Here is an 18574-nt window from a genome sequence, read left to right on the forward strand (position 1 = left end):
GTTAAGAGCATGAACTCTAGCCTTCATTTGTCCAGTTAAAACCCTAACCTTACCACCATTTACTAGTGGTGAAACCTTGGGCCCCAGGTTCCCCATCAGTGAAATTGGCATGAAGACAGTAGTTTATCTGGCAAGGCTGTCATGCTTATTAAATGAGTCACTATGTGCCAAGAAGAGTGCCTGGCACATGGGAAGCCTAATGTAAACGTCAGCAATTGCTACTATTCTTCTTCTCATCGTGATACTGCTCTGAGAGGCAGCAGCGGTGAGTGGAATTCCTCTGAGTTTAAACTCAAATAGATTTGAGGGTTAAAATTAGCAGTGGCACCTTTTAGGCAAGCCACTTAACCTCTCTTTGCCTCAGTGTCTATATTTGCAAAGTCAGGCCTAAAAAACCTACTGCATAGGCTTGTTGTTATAGGGATTAAAGGATCTAGCTGGTTTGTCTGGATTTCTCTGGCCTTGCACACTAGATACTCAAAGCACAACTCTGTGTATTGTGTTTTTGTAGTGGACGGTTATTGCAGTTGAGAGTAGTGGCAGAGAGATTAGTCCTCCTTCCCTCTCCATCCCCCTTGCCCTGGCGCCTGAGAAACAGAGCATCCCCATGGCAACAGCGGCAGCTGGTCCCTTGATAAGAGGAGCTGGAGCCCGGCAGCAGCAGCCACTGCACAGAGGAGCCAGCCCAGCTTCAGGGAGGAAGCGCACGCTCCCATCTCTCGCCTTCTCATCCCAGTGCTTACATTGATTGGTAAGTGATTCAGATTTTTACTCCAAGAACTTTTGTAGTGAGAAAAGCGAGTTTCCAATAAGTTGCAGCTTCTTTATGGTTACTGGGACAAGGAAGGCTGCAGCTGGTGACGTGTGGGGCACAGAGTTGGGGGATTGGGGTGTGCCTTCTGGAGCAAGGCTAGGGCTGGATGGAGAGCAGGAAAAGTCACCACTTTTAAGTCATTTTTCCAAAGGAGGTGGAGTCCTGAGTTCTGTAAGAGCCAGAGTCCTCGCAAATTGAATGGCAAAGTTTCAAGACGAACATTGGTGTATCTGTATATTTGCACCACCGCGTGGAGAGGCTTGTAATCCAAGCCTGGGGAAAGTGTGCTTATCAAAAACACCCCTCCATGCCCCTCTTCAAGGAAGAGCCCTCCTCCAGGAATACTGCAAACTGAGGTCTTCTAAATGAACAAAGCTGATTTTAAAACGTGGTACTTTTTGACCTGAATTCAATCCTCAGGTTATAAAGAGATTTGAGAAAGGATATGAATTTTATGTAAGCAGAGGATCCTTGACCCAGACACCACATTGGGCTGTCGACATAACCTCCTAAGTTTTTATTCCATCCAGTGAATCCTGGCCTGATTCCTTAGGAGAAATTCTTTAGAATGCCGTAGGACTAAGCTAAATGTCAGCTGTCTCCTGAGAAGCAGTATTACTATGTTCCAAAGACTCGGAAATGGGTATTCTGCAGTTGGTTTGTACCTTAGATTATTCTAATCTCATCATTTGCTTCAGAAAAGCCTAGAGATGGGACGAGGAAATGATCCCAGTAGTTCAATTTAGATATACGTGTTATAATCAAAAGGGGAAGACTGAACGAGCAAAGAAGGCAACTCACATTTCTTGAAGTGTTAGCATGAGCTAGGATCTGGGCTGGGAGCTTTACACACATTGTATTGTTAATACCATCAACAACCCTGGAGTAGAGCCACTATCATACCCATTTTACAGATGTGGAAACTAAGTTTCCAAGAGGACATATAGCTTTCCCAAGTTCACCCAGCTAGAGAGTGGTACAAGTAACCGAACATTTGTTTCTACCTCTTATCGCGTCACAGCACCAAATGCTTATTCAGTGAGGAATTTCTTGTCTATGAGTTAAACCGCAATGTTTAACCGCCAACTGAGAAAGCTACTCAGTGTTAAGAGAAAGGACAAAATGCCCAGACCAGTTTACAACCTCAAACTGAACTGACCAATCTTTTTTAGCTGCAGAAATAGCACTATTGTCCTCCTGAAATAGGACCTAGCTGAGAGCTAGTGGAGGCAGCCTTCCCGAAACATGACCCCAGCTTCAGCAGGCTGCTCTGGTATGTCTGTCCTCCTGCAACTTAGTGGGTTTCCCTTCCCAGCACCCAGTTCTCTGAACCTTTCACTTCCTGTTCTCAAAAGAGAAGTTGACCTTTTGACATCAATAGCCCCGGAGAATTGTGACATCAGTTAAACGATGAGAAAAATAATACAGACCCACAATTCTTCATTTTCTGACTCAGAAAACTGAAAAAGTCTGAAAAAGGAAAGTTTTTTGTTGTTGTTAAGTTCAACGTAAATTCATTTGGTAGCAAAACCTGACCTGGAAGGATATGAATCTTTCTATAGTCTTTATTTACGTCATTTAGTGCAAGGGTTCATATTTTTGCTGCAGAAGTAATGCCTGAGACCCTTCTGGAGATGTTACATAATAAAAATTTCCTGATTTCCACAGCCCGTGTGGCCCTAGCTTTTCAGGTGAGGGTGGGCAGTCTGATATGGACCATCACAGGGGCGATCCAAGACTGACTGTGTGAGGGTTAAAATTCAGAGACCACATGGAACAAATAAGCAGCAAGATAATTGTAAAGGGCCACACATCTTTGTACTAGAGAACAGTGTATAAAGCAGGCCCAAAGCATCCCTGAAGGCCCTCGCCCTTTGGTTGGAATCTGAAGACCCAGGGGCTGGGCATCCAGGTATGAAAGGAAGAGCTGGTGCTTTAGAAAGTTCCCAAATTACAGCGAGCTGTTGAGGGAGATGATGAAACTTCCCCGGGACAGCTGACAAGAGCAGAGTCCCTTCGCTAATGCTGGGGGAGACTGAACTAAAGGGAAGAGTGCATGGGCAGAGTCAGGAATAGGAAGCAGAAATATTCCATTTCTTAGTTCAAGAATTAGACCGGCTCATGTCTTACAATGGCTCAATCAGACAGCACCCCTTCTCACTGAGGATAGAAATGGGGGGTGGATAGAGAATGGGATCATCTCACACCAGTATTCAACAGGCAGGCGAAATGACAGTTGTGAATGAGATGATGCTAAATTCTATGAGGTAGATACTATTATCCCTATTTTACAGATAAGAAAACTGAAGGTACGAAGGCAGGGCAGAGAGGGACACATGTCCCTAGTGCCCATCTATGGACGCACCATAAAGGTGCTGGCCTTTGCAGATTCTATCATAGCAGCCATAGCTTGTAGGGGAAAAGGTCAAAAATTATTATGTTTCACTTGGGCTCCATTTACCTTCCTTATATCATTGAGATTTAGCTACTTCATTAATGTCACATGGCTTTTTAGTTTAAGAGCTGAGATTTAACCTGGATCTCTTTGACTTGAAAGCTCAGATTCAAATTAAATAACCAGCTTTTGAACACATAGGAGTAGCCATGTGGCCCAAGTTTAAAGAACAGCTTACCTTAGGTTGGAGAGAAGGAGACGCGTACTATTGCCATCCAGGACCTAGAGTATAAGGCAGGAGGCCTGAGTTCAAACCATGACTTTGACTCTAAGTGTATTACTAATGGCAGGTCATTTTAACCTCTTTGACCCTCAGTTTCCTCTTCTGGAGAATGGATGTTTTGACTAGATCCTCCATGGGTTGATTTTCAACACAAAGTCTATGACACATCCATGACTTTCTGCCCAAAGAGGAGGAAGACTCGTTAAGGAGGTGCACAGGCCATATTCGAGGCTGTACCTTTGCCTCTAGACCTCAGCACTGAGCCCACTCATCCCCACCGGGGGTCTCAAGCAGGTGGGGGCTGGCAACTCAGGTTAACAGCGTACTTCCTTATGGTCCCAGGGAGTTGGCAGTCTCTATACAAACACTAAAAACAATGGTCTAAATTGATTTCTGCTGAAGTCACTCAGTACAATCAGTCTGCTCAGAGTGACACTAAAAGCCGGGCTCAAGTAATCTGTTAATGGCTCCATCTGCTATGCAATGATCTCAGCTTATAGGGGGAGAGGCCCTCCAGCCTTCTTGGAGAAAACTGGCTTATTCCTCAGAAGACAACTGAGTTGAACTAATTCTGTGAGCTTGAAATGTTAACGCAACTGGTCTGTGTGTTCATCTGCCTGCCAGTGATCCAAGAATCTCAAGAAAAGAGGATCAGTTGGGTCATTTTAATCAAATTCCTCTCCAACCATTCTTGCTGTGGTAGGACATAAGTAATAAATTATCTGAAAGAAGCAGACGCTAATGAAGATTTCCTATAAATCTCATCTAATGCATTTCTCATTCAGACCTGACATATGTCCATTCTGGATTTCCACTCCTCCTGCACAATGGCTACAACTAATAGCTCTGAAAAGTTCAATGGATTTGTGGTTTAGGAAAGACGGGTGATGAGGGGAGGTGAAAGGGAAACAGACTTGCTCTGATGTCAGAATTCTCTAGGGGAAAAAGTAATAAAGATCCATTTCAAGACCTAGATTTCTTTCCTACCACATCTTTACCACCATTGTAATGAGGAGAGAGAGGAAGTCTCATTACTTTATGGTTATAGCATGTAATGGTAGAAAACCAGAAGCCTGGTTCAGTTTGGCTTCAAAGGATTAACTGCCTTAAGAGTCTTGGGTAACTAATGGAAGTCTGCAGGACTAAATTTGGATTCAGGGTTGGCTATTTAATAGAAGTGTGACTAAATAAGTTAATTCGATTTTCTGAGCTTCAGTTTCCTCATCTGTAAAATAGGCATAATGCTGCTTTGCAGAAATCAACAGAGAAAATGGAGACAAAGTTTAATCAAGATTTCTAGTAACTCTTAGCTAACTCATTTCTAATTCAGACTTGACAGGTGTTCACTCCGAAACTCCCACAGTGCTTCTGAGAGAGGACAAATATTGAACATTTGATACATGACAATTACTGATAAATCCATGTGCATGTGTGCATGTGTGTGTGTGTGCATGTGGTTCATTTATTTTGGCTTAAATCTTGTTAGATTTTCTAGTGGCTAAGTGTAAGAAGCAGACTTAAAAATTAGAATTGAATTGCTCAATGCTCAATAAATATATTTATTTAGTAAGTGAGTGAATGAACAGAAGACACACAAATGGACTTGTTTCTCATTCTTCTGTAGTGCTGGAGAAGAAATACAAACAACAACCCTCCTTTGATGATGTCCACTGAGCAAATGCAGCCACTGGAGCTCTCGGAAGACAGACTGGACAAGCTTGACCCTCACTGCAACCACTTAGGTAAATGCTTGAGGGTGAATTCAGTAGAGGAAGTCAGAGAGTGTCTCTGCCATTTGGTTTGCAGGCGAGTCAGAAGGAGGTCTCCTGAAACCTGATAGTTTCTGCCTTCTGGTTACAGCCAACGCCAGATGGACAGGCAAACAGCCACAGGTCTGTGGGCTCTGCCATGTAAATATTAGCTGAAGCACTGGAGAGAAGTTCATTAGAGTTAAAAAAGAGAGAAAAGGCATTGTCCTCTTTTCTGGGTCTGTCAGAGTCCCAGACAGAGCGTTTTTGAGGCAGTAAATGGAATGTGGTGCTGTAGCTTGTTTCCAGTATTTCCCGGCACACTTACACCCCATGTGCAGTGCCAATAAAATATTTCAAATATCTCTCTTTGCCTATCAAGACAGAATTTTAAATAGCCTTTTTCTGCTTTATTGTCAATCTGTTTCCTTTCCAGAACTGACTTTTTGCATAACCTTTGTAATGAAAATACCAGAAACATTTCTGCCTTTACCCATTTCTAAAAATGAGACACTCAGACTTTTGATGGATGGGCCTTTTGCATATTCATAGCCTTTGTTTATGCCTCTCCTGGTTATGACTTGCCCCCCCTTTGCCTCTCCCCTCTCCCCATTTGCCATCAAGATATTTTATGTTTGGGATTTCTCCAAAAATGGGAAAAAGTGCAATTGAAGTAAAAGTCAGAATTGAAGCAAATGCTTTGCTCTCTGTACTGTACACTGAGTTGCATCCTGGGGTCAAATGGTGACCCACGATTGGTCAATATCCAGCCAGTACCTCCAGAAACCGCTCAGCTGGGAAGCACCCATTCTCAACAACGTTCATTTATTCAACAAATGTCTGTGGTATGTATAATATGGAGGAAAATTAACTGTGTTATGTGGTAACAAATTTTTATAATTGCTTTTTCAGCCATGCATTAAGATACATAGTCTCAAGAGCCTGGGTTTAATCCTGATCTCACAACCCACCAGGCGTGTAAGCTCCAGCCTTTTAGCTGGCCTTCCATACCTCAATGCTCTCATCTGCAGATTGAGGATAATAGTATACCTTCCTTGTGGGCTTGGGTGAGAACTGAATGAGATAATGTGTTCAGTGTTGATATGAATATTTAACAACCAGTAAAACACGGGCATTGACAAGCCAGAAATGGTGTTGGTCCACCCTACGCACTAGGATGATGTGAAATCACCTAGTATATAAGTGGTACTCATAAAGTCCCCTTCTCACCTCCTTTGCATGTGTGTGTAAACTTAAAAGCGTATATTCCAATGCTTTACACAAAGTATGATCTCAATAAATGTTTAGTAAATTGAAATGATTCAGTGAAATTATTAAAATCCTTTAGGTGAAAGAAAATATGTTATTATTAAATAAGGCTAAAGAGAATGAAACTATTTGATGTTTTTGGTTATGCATAATGATCTTTTGATGATGTAGGCATAATGATGTATGGTCACTAAACATTTCTAATGGTGGATTCCTCATGCATATTGAGTTTTCTAAAACAAAGAATCATTCAGACACAAGTCCAACAGACCAGAAGCAACTTGAAAGCAAGGACCATTTCTTACTTGCCTTTTTGCTCCTAGAATCTAGCTCAAGTCCTGCATACAGTAGGAGCTTAATCAAGATTTATTGACTAAATAAATGAATTAATGAATGAACAGGCTATGTCTAGATGTACAAAACTGAAGTGAAAAAGTTTGACGCACTTAATCTTCAATGTTTTAAAGAAATTGACCTGAATATTTTCATTTAAAAAAAAGAGAGAAAGCAACGAAAGAAGGAGGGAGGGAGGGAAGAAGGGAAGAAGGGAAAGAGGAAGGAAGGAGGGAAGAGAGAAAGGAAGGAAGAAAGAAGGAAGGGAAAAGATCAAATTAATTTCTGCATTTCCCCCAAATTCATTCATAGTTATAAATCTAGCCAGATTGCATCCAGGCCATAGTGAATTTCCGGAGAAGACAAATAGCTTCATTGCCTTGTGGCTCCTTTGAATCCCAACGGAATAGCTCCTTGTACATAATATGTTTGAGTTTATTCATTAAGCATACTTTCAACAAATATTTATTCATTGGTGCTAAGGAGATAAAAGACAAGATACCTCTCATCAAAGGGGGCAGAGAAGACATGTGCAGAAATAATAACTAGATCATCCTTCAAAGGTATTACATCAGCAAAAATGTTATGGATATTCAGAAAGTGAGAACCGACACCTAGGACTGGGGTTAGTTAAAAAAGACTTATGAGATGGGGGACTTTCCTCTGGGCCTTGTGGAAGGTGTTACAGGGTGAGCAACGGCCAGAGTGGACATTTTTTGAGGATCTGAAATACATCAAATGTATCAAGTGCTTTATCAACGTTGACAAATTTAGTTCTGTCTCTCTATCTCTTGTACACACACACACACACACGTGTGCACACACACATCACATACACACACACTGATTTAATATTATCCCCACTTTAAAAGTTGAGAGAATATTAAAGTTTCTAGAAATTAAGACCCAAGTTCTCAGAATTAATGTGTTACAGAGTCAGGATTTGGACTCAGATCAGTCTAACTCTCCTTACTCACCCATTCAATATGCATCTATTGGAGAGAGAGGAAATCAAAAATAAAATTATTGACAGGATATGATCCTTCATCTCCAAGAAGGCTCTGTCTAGAACAGGAGATAAATCCTTATAGAATGACCAAGTGCCAGAACAGTGACAAAGCTCAAAGGAGAGCAGTGTAAACAAAAGTGTAAAGGTGTAAGATGGAGCAGAGAAAATACTTCAAAGGGCAAGGAGTGATCAGATCGTCTGATGGACATGATGCAGACTCCAGGCTTCAAAAGCTCTCCTGAGGGAATGCAGGAGACTGAAGAAAGCAAAGAGATGAATAAGAAGGCAAGAGGACCTGAGATTAGGATGGACAAAGAGACTTGCAAAGCAGGGCGGCAGCAAGAAGACCGATGCTGAAGTGCAAGTGTGACTCAGCTGGCGGGTGAGGAATTCACCAAGAGCCTTCTACAAGAACGAAGAGAGCATAAGGTTCTGTACTGCCCTCAGGGTCTCTAAAAAGAGCAAGCCTTGATCAAAGGAAATTGAGAGGGAGCATTTAGCCCAGAGAACCTGTTCTCTCCACAGAAATTTAACTCACACCCACTCTGTGGCTTGCCTAACTCCATTTTAACGTTCCTCCTTGCCTTGATTATCCATCCCATTTGAGTTCTCTTCCTTTGGAGTTTTACAGAATTCTAGTTTTCCTTTTTATTATATGTATTCTTGCAGGGCTACGAAACTCCTCTGTCAAAGAAGCCAAAGTAAATCAATGCTTTTCCTTTTCACACCCAACGTCTTCTGCCCCATCATCAGATCTAATTGGAAATCAACCAGTTTGTCACTGGCCCTTACTCATGTCTTATTCTTTTCTTTCTTTGCATCCTGTCAAAATCAGATGATCTTTCAGACCAGTTCATTCAGGACTGTGATCTCAAAAAGCAGCCAAGAAAGGGAAAAAATGTACAGGTCACCCTGAACGTTGAGTCAGACCAAAAAAAGCCAAGAAGAAAAGATACCCCCGCCCTGCACATCCCGCCTTTTATACCAGGTAACAACAATGATGTCAGTTTTCACATCTGTAAAGGAGAACCGCTTGTCACTAGATCATATTGGTCTTAAAATTTTTTCCTTAAATAGTGGGGTGTTTTTTTAATCATTGGTACAATTTCTGCATATGTCTTAGTTACAATACGGCCAGCTGCTATAACAGATTATTAGTGGCAGAATACAGTACAAGTTTATTTTTCACTTACCAATAGTGGAAGTTGGGGGTGAGGGGGGATGGGCTCTCCTCTAAACAGTCATTCAGGGACTGAGACTGATGGAGGTTGGGACATCAGCAGCACATGCCTTCCAAAGTCACCATGAGCATCATCAACATCCAGCATCTCAAGCATCAGGGGAAGGGAGGGGAGGTAGACTGGAGGATTGACGGATGTACAAGTGTCACACCTCCCTTCCTTCAGTCACAGGCCTCACCTGACTACCAGGGAGGCTGAGATATGGAGCCCAGCTGTGTGCCCAGGAGGAAAGCGAACCAGTTTGGTGAACAGCTAACTTGTCTCTATAACAACCTTGCAAGTGACATGTGACACTCTCTTGTTCCCAGAAGTTTTATTTTGTCTTACTTCCTTTTCTCCTTCCCTCCAGATCATTTATGCAACATCCTCTCTATTCACAGTCCACTCAGGGGGATACAAAACAAATAGAACACAGAGCTTTTTAGGAAGGAACTTTTAGTTTTATAAGAAATTACAGAAGCACATAAATAGGTGAAATATGCAGTAAGAAGTAACATCGTAGTGGAGGTCCTTAGATAAGGACCCCAGGAGCTCAGTCTGGGCAGTAAATTGTGGAAAGTTTTATAGAGGAAGCTGTTTTTAGAGAGTTTGTAAATAATGGAGAAAAATTTCACATGTATAAGAGAGGTGAGAAGGCACCTCTCAGAGGTGAGAGGGTAGAGTTAGAGAACTAATCAGTTTGACTTGACTTAATCATCGAAGAGTGCATCACGTGGCTTGCAGAACAGCAAATGATCCATCGCCCTGGCGAGGATGGACTTTGGAGGCTGACAAACCTGGGTTCAGCTCCTGGCTCTGACACCTATGAGCTGCTTTATTATGGGCACATTTCTTTGTCTCACTCTCCTCAAATATGTGAGGGTGATAATAATATTTAATTGCTCAGGGTTTTGTGAGGCTAAAATGAAATCAGTCACGTAAAACCCTTTGCACAGAAGATGTTCTCTAGTGTGGCCTCCATAGACACTAATTCTTATTACAAAATAAACTTTTATTAAAATAAGTTTGAAAAGATATATTGACTACCATCACCAGGTATATTTGCAAATATGGATGCACAGTGCTTGTGTATTAGGATATATGGGTTTGATCCTGTTTCTCCCTCTGTTCCCCTAACCATGCAGGTGTGTTTTCAGAGCAGTTAATTAAAAGATATGATGTCCAAGAGAGACATCCAAAGGGCAAAATGAGTCCAGCTCTTCATAACACTGACCTGGAACAGAAAAAGCCAAGGAGAAAAGACACACCCGCCCTCCACACGCCCCCCTTTGCAGCAGGTAAAAGAACTGGTGCAGGGCATTTGCAGGGGGTAATGGGAACAGGTCAAGAGCCTCACCGTCTGGAAGTACCACCAGCATGGCCTTTGTCCTGGCCCAGCAATCTGTGCTGCACAGAAATGCTCTGGGGAGGAGCAGCATTTACTGCTGTCTTTCATGTTTACCTTCCTTGGAACTTCCCCTGGGACTGACTTGGAGATGGGGGAAGGTCAGAGCATGACTCATGCTTCAGCAGAACTGGTCAAATTCACTGAGCCAATGAAATAGAAATGTCAGTGGGTCCTTGAGAAGAGTGGAAATACCTTCCTCCCCAGTCTTCCATGGATCACGTATCCTATGGCCGATGGCTGATTCTCCCAAGATGCCTAGATATCTTGACCAAATCCTCAAAACAAGGGAAAGAGAAAGGGAGAGGGAGAGGGGGAGAAAGAGAGATGCAGAAATAATAATAACTATCGTATTGTGTGCCAAATAAAACCAAAAAATCTTGCTGACCTCTGTGCACAACCCCAGACTATATGGTAGTCAGTGTGTGAAGAATAGTCTTGTCCTTGAGAAAGTTCTGCATAATTGGAGAATAAGACAGGTACATTCATGATTAGAGTATAAGGCAGTGTGTGTGTGTGTGTGTGTGTGTGTGAGTGTTTTATACAGATGGTTGGCGGGGCAGGGGTGGGGAGTGGCAGAGGAGGAAATGTACTAATGTTTATTGAGTCTCTACTAAATGTTAGGTACTGAGTTTTACATGTCTCGTGGATTTTTAAAAGTCAACTGAATGATACAACAAAGTAGCTATTATCTCTCTTTACAGGTAAAGAAATTAATAGAGAATTTAAATAATTTAGCCACTCTAAAGTCTTATGTGGATGAAATTGATGGATGGATAGCTGATTGGCTAATTGGTTAGGTCGATGATCAGATGATTAGATGGATAGATGAATGAATCAAATTATACTCCAGATCAAGCACTATGACGTGGCAGAGCTGGGGCTCTAACCCAGGTCTGTCTCGCCTGTGGGCAGTTTTTCATTGTACTTGGCTTTGGTTTAGACTTTTAGCCTTATATCAGCCTAGAAGGGACACTTTTGGGAGGAGATGAGATTTGGTTGCTATTACAAAACCATGTTTCCCCATTTATTTCATTTAACAAAGAAAAAAAGTTGAAAGATGGTTCAGAAAAAGACATCTTGAAAAGGCAGTCAGGGGTGCAGACAGGGTCACTGATTTCCGAGGAGTGGAGGCAGGCAAGGAGGCATGGAGCACGGGGAGCCACTTCTCTGGAGAAATGGATCAAGGGCCAAAGGGGAGGGTCTGAACCTGCCTCAGCTATGATTCTCATAGGTTACATACGTTCCTACATACACTGATTCTCCAACTCATCACACATTTTGCCCCAAGCTCTGCCTCTGTCAGGGTTGCAGTCACCTTTCAAGATTCAGCCAGCTCAAAGTCTCTACTAACAGAACCCTGCAAGTCCCCGGGTGAATTGTTTCTATTCTGAATTACCTGTGTATTATACATGAATATGCAAATTCCAAGACAATGTCGTCTCTTTTTGTATTTTCCTTATTGTTCTTGTTGCTGTTATTGTAGCTGTTATTTAAATTGATTCATATTAATGACTTGTTTGATGAATTCATGGGAACTGGCCTGTGATAGCCATATGTTGTGTTATTGACCTTCATGTCTAGTCCAGTCCCTTCTATATAGCAGTGCTCAATAAGTATCTATTGATTTGATATTTTATTTGGCAATCACAGTTCTGCGGTTCCAAGTTCTCCATTAGGAGACTGATTATTTTCTACCCATTCTTGGGTTTGCTTTTATTAAGTCCTTCTAGGAGAAGACTTGGTAGAGGAACAAAAATATTTCTGAGCAGAAAGCCACCTTAGTACACAGCATTGGACATGAGCATTGGAGTCAGAAAGGTCTAGGTTTGATCTCTGGTTCTGCTCCATTCTAGCTTTGTGACTCTGGGCATCCAGCACAAACTGTAAGAGCCTCCTTCGTTTCATCCATCTCTGAAAGGAAGACCATAAAATCTGTCTCCCAGGATTGTTAACACAATTACATAAAGTATATAAAGCACTCAGCATAGCTCCTGGCTTATTGGAAAGTCCTCAATAAATGTCAATTCCCTTCCGTTCTCTGCTCAACCTTATATTTTTTGAGATAAGTCAAACCATTTCTGAAGGTGAGGATTTTCCTAGCCACTGTGTTTTACCTCTCCATACAAACCTGCTGATTCAAGGAATCTCCTAAAATGTTGAGCGTTGTTTATCTGGCAATGGATACTGCCTACATCCTAACATCTACATCCTAAGCGAGCAGCTCCCAAGTTGAACAAAAGTGTTTATCAGACAGTGCAAAGTACACAGAGCTGGAGAGGGGGGGCTGTATATCCATAGACTAAACACATTATGGAATTCCTTGAATCAGCAAATCTCTGTGTTGTGAGTATTTGCAATTAGAGATAGTGTTCTATGATTCTAACTTTTATTAGCATATTAGCTGAAGCACTTTATTTTTGAAGAGTCTTTTAGTATCTAAAGATTTGGCAGTAATCGAAATGCTAGTTAAGCTGATAAGGATAGAGCCTTCAGCAGATGCGCACAGACAGTCAGACTGGTTCTATTAAGGGTGTGGAGAGAAACTCAGACAAATACACTCTAGAGACATCTCCTCTCATTAGCCCTTGGCAAGTAAAGACTGGACAAGGATCTGCTCTCCCTTTTAAATCTCTTGCTAACTACCTTCATTCCCCTAGGTTAATGAGCTTACTTGACAGGTTCCAACTGCCAGACAACTCCTCAGTGAGGAGTCATGCAGGCTTTCTTCCCAGTCCAAGGTTTGCTCCCAACTTGGCCCACAGTTACCAGGGCCCCCCATCTTGGTGACTGCATGGCAGGGAGCATTGGGCTGTGATTGGTCAGATCTGAGTAGCTTAGACATGCTTAAGAAGGAGAGAAGCTTTTAGTTGAGGTCTGTGGCAAAAAGAACCAGGGAAACTAAAGAATAATGAGGCTGGAAGCGTTGAAGAGAAGCCTCCGGAAAATTGGCCCATGAGCAGTAAACGTTTGGAGATGAAAGCTCAATAATGTACTTGAAAGAAGGAGATTGATATGTCTTCCAAAAGTGACACTTCTTCTGACCTGCTGGGAATAGAGCATTCTCTCTGGTGTGGTTTACCGGGAGAGGGAGTGTCTTAGCCCTGGCTCCCTCAGATCAGAGGCACACTTCTGTAAACAGGAGACCAGCTTTAGACAGTGCTCTGGGTGGGATCATGGCCTCAAACAGCTTGCTCTGAGGCTAATTGGCCCTTAGAGATATTGGACTAACAGCTTTGGCCTTAAAAACACACCAAGCTCCAACAAGCGGCCAAGTTCTCTAAACCCTCCTACATAGAGAGTGGAAGCGAAGAAACCGACATTTTCTAAATCCCTCCTGTATTCCAAGTCCTGTCCTGATGTTAGAATATCCTTTGAGAACCTCACAGTTTAGTAGGGGAGACGGATGTATTGTCCAGTGATTCCTACAACGTGAAAAGTGCTTTAACAGAGGTTCAGGTAAGGTGTGGTTGAAGCAGAAAAGAATGTTGGCCTAAATCTCTCTAGCAGCAACATCCTCTATGGGAGATACAAATTATTTTTTCTATAATTTTAGGAGATGAAAAAACTGAGGCTCAGATAGATTAAGTGACCTGCTCAAAGTTGAATGACCACTGACAGAAAGCTTTCTGGCTCTAGAGTACATTCTTTCAAGGACACATGTCTGCTCCCCACAGGAGAGCATGAGGATCAGAACTGGGTTAAACCAGGCAGACTAGTGTTTATCAAACCTTGTTCATCTTCAAATGACCAGGGCTAACATATGAAGCATCAAGAACAAGAATGCAGTGACGACACATAGACAATACTGACTTAAGCCTCATCCTAAACAGTGATCATGAAATCAAGATTTTGATGAGCTACCATCTATTTTTTCATCATAAAACATTAAAATTCATGCTTACCTGTAGTAACACAAATGCTCGTTTGCTTTCCGCTTGAAATTATCTCTTGCGTCCCCAGGGAAAGCCTAGCCCGCTTTGGGAAGAGCTGACCTTGATGATTTAAGAGGCTCCTCCCTTCCCTGAAATCCCAGGACTTTCTTTTTGTTTTTGGTCCAAATGCTTGTATGACTGGGTTTCAAGGATACCCAAAATAACCAGAAAATTGACAGGGATCTGAGAATTTAAAGGCTCTTGTCCACTTTGAATCTACCCAAATTTGATTTAATGTGAAAAGATATCAAGGAAGGGATCGAAAGTTTGGGAGTTCTCTTATCATGATAGCCTTAATTCCAAATAAAAATCCAAACCTTTACGCAGCTGGTATAAGAGAAAATGTCTCCCACTGTGTTTCGTAAGTGATTTATGCAAAAACCTTAGTTTCAGCCAGACTCTTGAAATTGTTTTTCTCCTCTAATAAATATCAGCTAATTGGTAAAAAACCAATATGAACAAACTAGGAACCGAATCAAATGAATAGTCATTAAGATCAACACAGAGTTTTCATTAATTTGCCGCTGCTGAATAGAGTCTGGTGCTGTAGAAAGGCCTCTTGCGGTGCACAGCTCTCCTCCCTCAAGTTGAGATCTTTATGAAATGCTTCATGAGCTGAAAGGTCTCTAATTACGAGAAGGGTGGGAGGCGGTGCAAGGCAGTGGTGGGGAAACAAACCTGGCTGGCTGGAGTGGGATGACAGAAATCACGGAGAACTGGCGCTGAATCAGAGCTTTCTTTGTCTTTTGATTAAAATGGCCCTTCTTCACAATTTACGGGGTGAGCAGAACCACCCAGACCACCCTCCTGGGCTGATGAGTCCAGAAAATTGAGCTCAGGCTTCTGAATTTCAAAGACCAGTAAATTTTTTAAAGCAAAATAGTGTGGAGACCACCATAGGGATAGCATCTTTGAATTTTTCCTAGTAAGGATGCTAAAAAACAATCACCTGACAGCCCTAAAATTTCATAAAAGATAGAATATTTTAATCCCCCCAGAAGAACAACAATCATCTCAAAATAAAGAACAGCTTTTTAAACTGTAGCCACAGAGCTGTATGAAAAACTCACTGCACCTTCCTTATTTTCTCTTTTTGCTCTGAATCACGTAAAAGTTATCACCTACCAGTACTGACATTTAGAAATGGCATGTTGAGAACCTCAGCTTAATATTTTCCCCAGGAGTTAGTAAAATGCGTTTAAATCTGACTTCATGAGGCTTACCAGTTCTTTTCAAAGGGAAAATAAACTAGAAAATTGTGAAAGAAAAGGAATAATTGACTTCTATTTGCTCGTGGATGTGGCACTATGCTAAGCATTGTTACATACTTCTTATTTCATTGTCACAGTAACCCTTTATATAAGTATTAGTGCCCTCATTTTACATAGGAGAATATTTAGGTGTGAAGGTGTTAACTGACCCAACGCAGATTGAGTGGCGGGGCATGAGCAATTGGACTCCAAAATCCGTATGCTTTCTATCTCATAGTGCTGCAAGCTGAGGAGCAGAACACAGAGAAGAGGATGAAGGTTGCCTCTGACTCCCAGGTTGAACATCCACTTGTTACCAGAGTGGTGTCCTCATTGAGCCACAGCTCCTCTGGGAAGGCCAAATGAGGCCACCCAGCTCCCTCTCTCTCTGTTGGCACCTTTAGCAGTTAGCTTTGTAGACACTAAAAGTTTCTGGGTTGCCATGCTCCTGTGTACTGTGTCTATGCTGTGAGGTTGTTTAATATTTTATTTAGAGGCACTTAATTGCAGATTTGTGCTTTGTTTTGCAGGTTTGACACTGCTCAGGGACGAGAGACCCAAAATGATCATGGAAGATGACGAAAAGGATGGTGATAAGATAGTTATTTAAAGATATTTCCCCTGAGACCACTTGTAAATAGGTTAGATTGGTTCCCTATGGTGGCCTAGAAAAAAATAGACTTGTTTCTGCTCTCATTTTGTCATAGTCTGCCTTTAAGATCCAGACACCTTTTCCCCAGGGGGCATAGTGTATCAGATTGCCAGTCACCTCTTTTGTCTCTCTCTTCTTCCTTGAATCTGGTTTCTATTCCCACCTCTTGAATTTTCACTTTCCAGTGCAGTGGAAAGGAAGCAGATCATCCGAAACTAGGAGGTAAGAGGGAAAGCTTTTGTGTTTAGCTTGTTCCTCTTCTAGATCAATTCATGGAGCAAAGAACATGGATATGATGGGGATCTTTTATTTCTTGGCTTATGCTGCCGGGGAGGACTTGACTTAACATTATCCGAACACCAGTTCAGTGGGGGCTCCCTGTTACCAGTTAGGGAGGTGAGAATGTTTGGGTTCGAACCACTGATTGCTTTGGAGAACATGGACTTTTTCTTTTATTCTATCTCAAGAGTCCAAGTGTCTGTGGTGACATTTCTAAGATCCTTGTAACTAACACCCTAAAGATGAATACATGAACTGGGAAAGTCAACTCAGCCAACCCATCTTGGCTGAAAATACCAGAGGTAGAAAGTGCTGGTTTATATGGGAAGCTTAATAATGTATCTTATTTATTGTTATTTTTTTTAAACAGTTCTCAAACATGTTGTCCTGATATTTATGAGTTGTGTCACAAGTGAACTATTACTAATGATAGGTAAAATACCAATATTTGTGTTGAATTTACTTTTTAAAAAGTTAATTAAAGTAGATGGAAGGCCATTCCTGTATTTTTAGCATTCTCACTTACTTGGCCCCAATACCCTTTCTTGGATGGGAGGGAAAGAAAGACGTGGGGTGAGCTAGTGAGCAGGAGGCTATATATAACCCTGCCCCAGTCTGCAGTCTGTCGGCGCCACGGGAAGGTTTTGCATGAAGGCCTCATCCACCAGGTAATGGACATGGGGAAAAGTGAAGACTATTGTTCAAAGGTAGAAAGGTGGATATTTGAACAGATCTGCCTAAAAGTTGTCATTTGGAAACTCTGGCTATACCCCGGCTCCAGCAGTTTGTTAATCCCTCTGTCTTTCTGTACTCTTCACAACAGTGGAAAAGATGCAGGATCCTGCTGGTAATAAAGATGCTTCTAACTACATCTCTGTGTCTTGGTGCATTTCTCCTAAAAATATACTATTTATTTACAATTATAAAGACCAGAGGTTGCAAAAGAGACTCACAAAGGTTGTTTATTTATTTTTGACCCACAGATGTTTAAAAATGTTTGAACTAGCTGTTAATGCTTTATAATCTAATCAGGGGAATATTCATAAAATTCTAGATTCTCTTGGAAAACACCTCAAGATCTGGCAACCTTAGACTTGACTAGAAACATGGCCACTGTCAGCTGGCTCTGAGCACTGGATGCCCTTTTCAAAGGAAAACACATTCTCCAGCTCTCCATCTGCCCCAGAGGGTACATTTCACCCACTGACTTCACCCTCCAGCCTTCATGTTGAGTTTGGAGCCCCTGGTGAAGATCTACACCTTGTGTTCCTAATGATTTCTTACCTCCTTGGTCCCAGTGCTCCACTTTCGCTCCTTATGGCCCCAATCACAGCTTTGGGTAGAAGGGAAGAAGATTGTGATCAAGCCGCTGGTGGAGGTATATGTGGTGAAACAGGCCACCATGAAGTCTTTATGAAGCCAAAAGCAGTTACAGGTATGTGGATAATAAGATTCTATCACCATCAGCAGCAATTTTACTAAAGAATTCTCTCTAAGAAAACACAGATAAACTCTCATCCCTTCGGATTTGTATACAAGCACTTGTACTCCTGCAGCCATCCGCAGTGTGCACAATAAGCTTGCAGGCTGCTCAGAAAAGCCTTCCTTATTTCCGACTTCCTGGGGTGGGGTAGAAAGTAGACTGGCTGTTGTAGTGACAAAGGCTCTGGGTTCTAGCATCAACTGTGTGATGCTGAGTGAGTCCCTGGAACTCTCTGCGTCTGTTTCTTTATCTTGAAAATGAGGATAATAATCCCTACTTTGCCTTCTTCACAATTTGAGAATTAGATAATATATGGCAAAGGGCTTTGTAGGCTGAAAAGCCCTATCCAACTATAACAAAGGATAATTTTAAGAAACTATCAGAGTATGGACTGTACCTTTTTTATTGTCAAATCCCCATTGCCTGGGTATTAAATGGGTGGCAACTGTGTGGACTTTATCACAGCATCTGAAGAAGAACTTCAAGTGGGGAGATCCAT

The 18574-nt window shown here is 41.9% G+C and overlaps 1 protein-coding gene across 1 annotated transcript; it reads left to right on the plus strand.

Annotated features, from left to right (window-relative positions):
• Positions 1-637: 637 nt before the first annotated feature.
• Positions 638-17442, plus strand: PPP1R17 (protein phosphatase 1 regulatory subunit 17). The gene is made up of 5 exons (XM_046670199.1): positions 638-751; positions 5117-5234; positions 8687-8839; positions 10217-10369; positions 16192-17442. The coding sequence occupies exons 2-5, from the start codon at positions 5153-5155 to the stop codon at positions 16269-16271; spliced, it is 468 nt and encodes a 155-aa protein (XP_046526155.1). The 5' UTR covers positions 638-751; positions 5117-5152; the 3' UTR covers positions 16272-17442.
• The last annotated feature ends 1132 nt before the right edge of the window (positions 17443-18574 follow it).

Source organism: Equus quagga, chromosome 8, assembly GCF_021613505.1.
Source record: "Equus quagga isolate Etosha38 chromosome 8, UCLA_HA_Equagga_1.0, whole genome shotgun sequence".
Lineage (NCBI taxonomy): Eukaryota > Metazoa > Chordata > Mammalia > Perissodactyla > Equidae > Equus > Equus quagga.

Excerpts from the sequence above, each read along its gene's own strand:
- PPP1R17 (XM_046670199.1), top strand. The coding sequence starts at position 5,153 with ATGATGTCCACTGAGCAAATGCAGCCACTGGAGCTCTCGGAAGACAGA. Across the intron at positions 8,840-10,216 it reads CATCCCGCCTTTTATACCAG|GTGTGTTTTCAGAGCAGTTA; the intron begins GTAACAACAATG and ends CTAACCATGCAG. Across the intron at positions 10,370-16,191 it reads CACGCCCCCCTTTGCAGCAG|GTTTGACACTGCTCAGGGAC; the intron begins GTAAAAGAACTG and ends TTTGTTTTGCAG.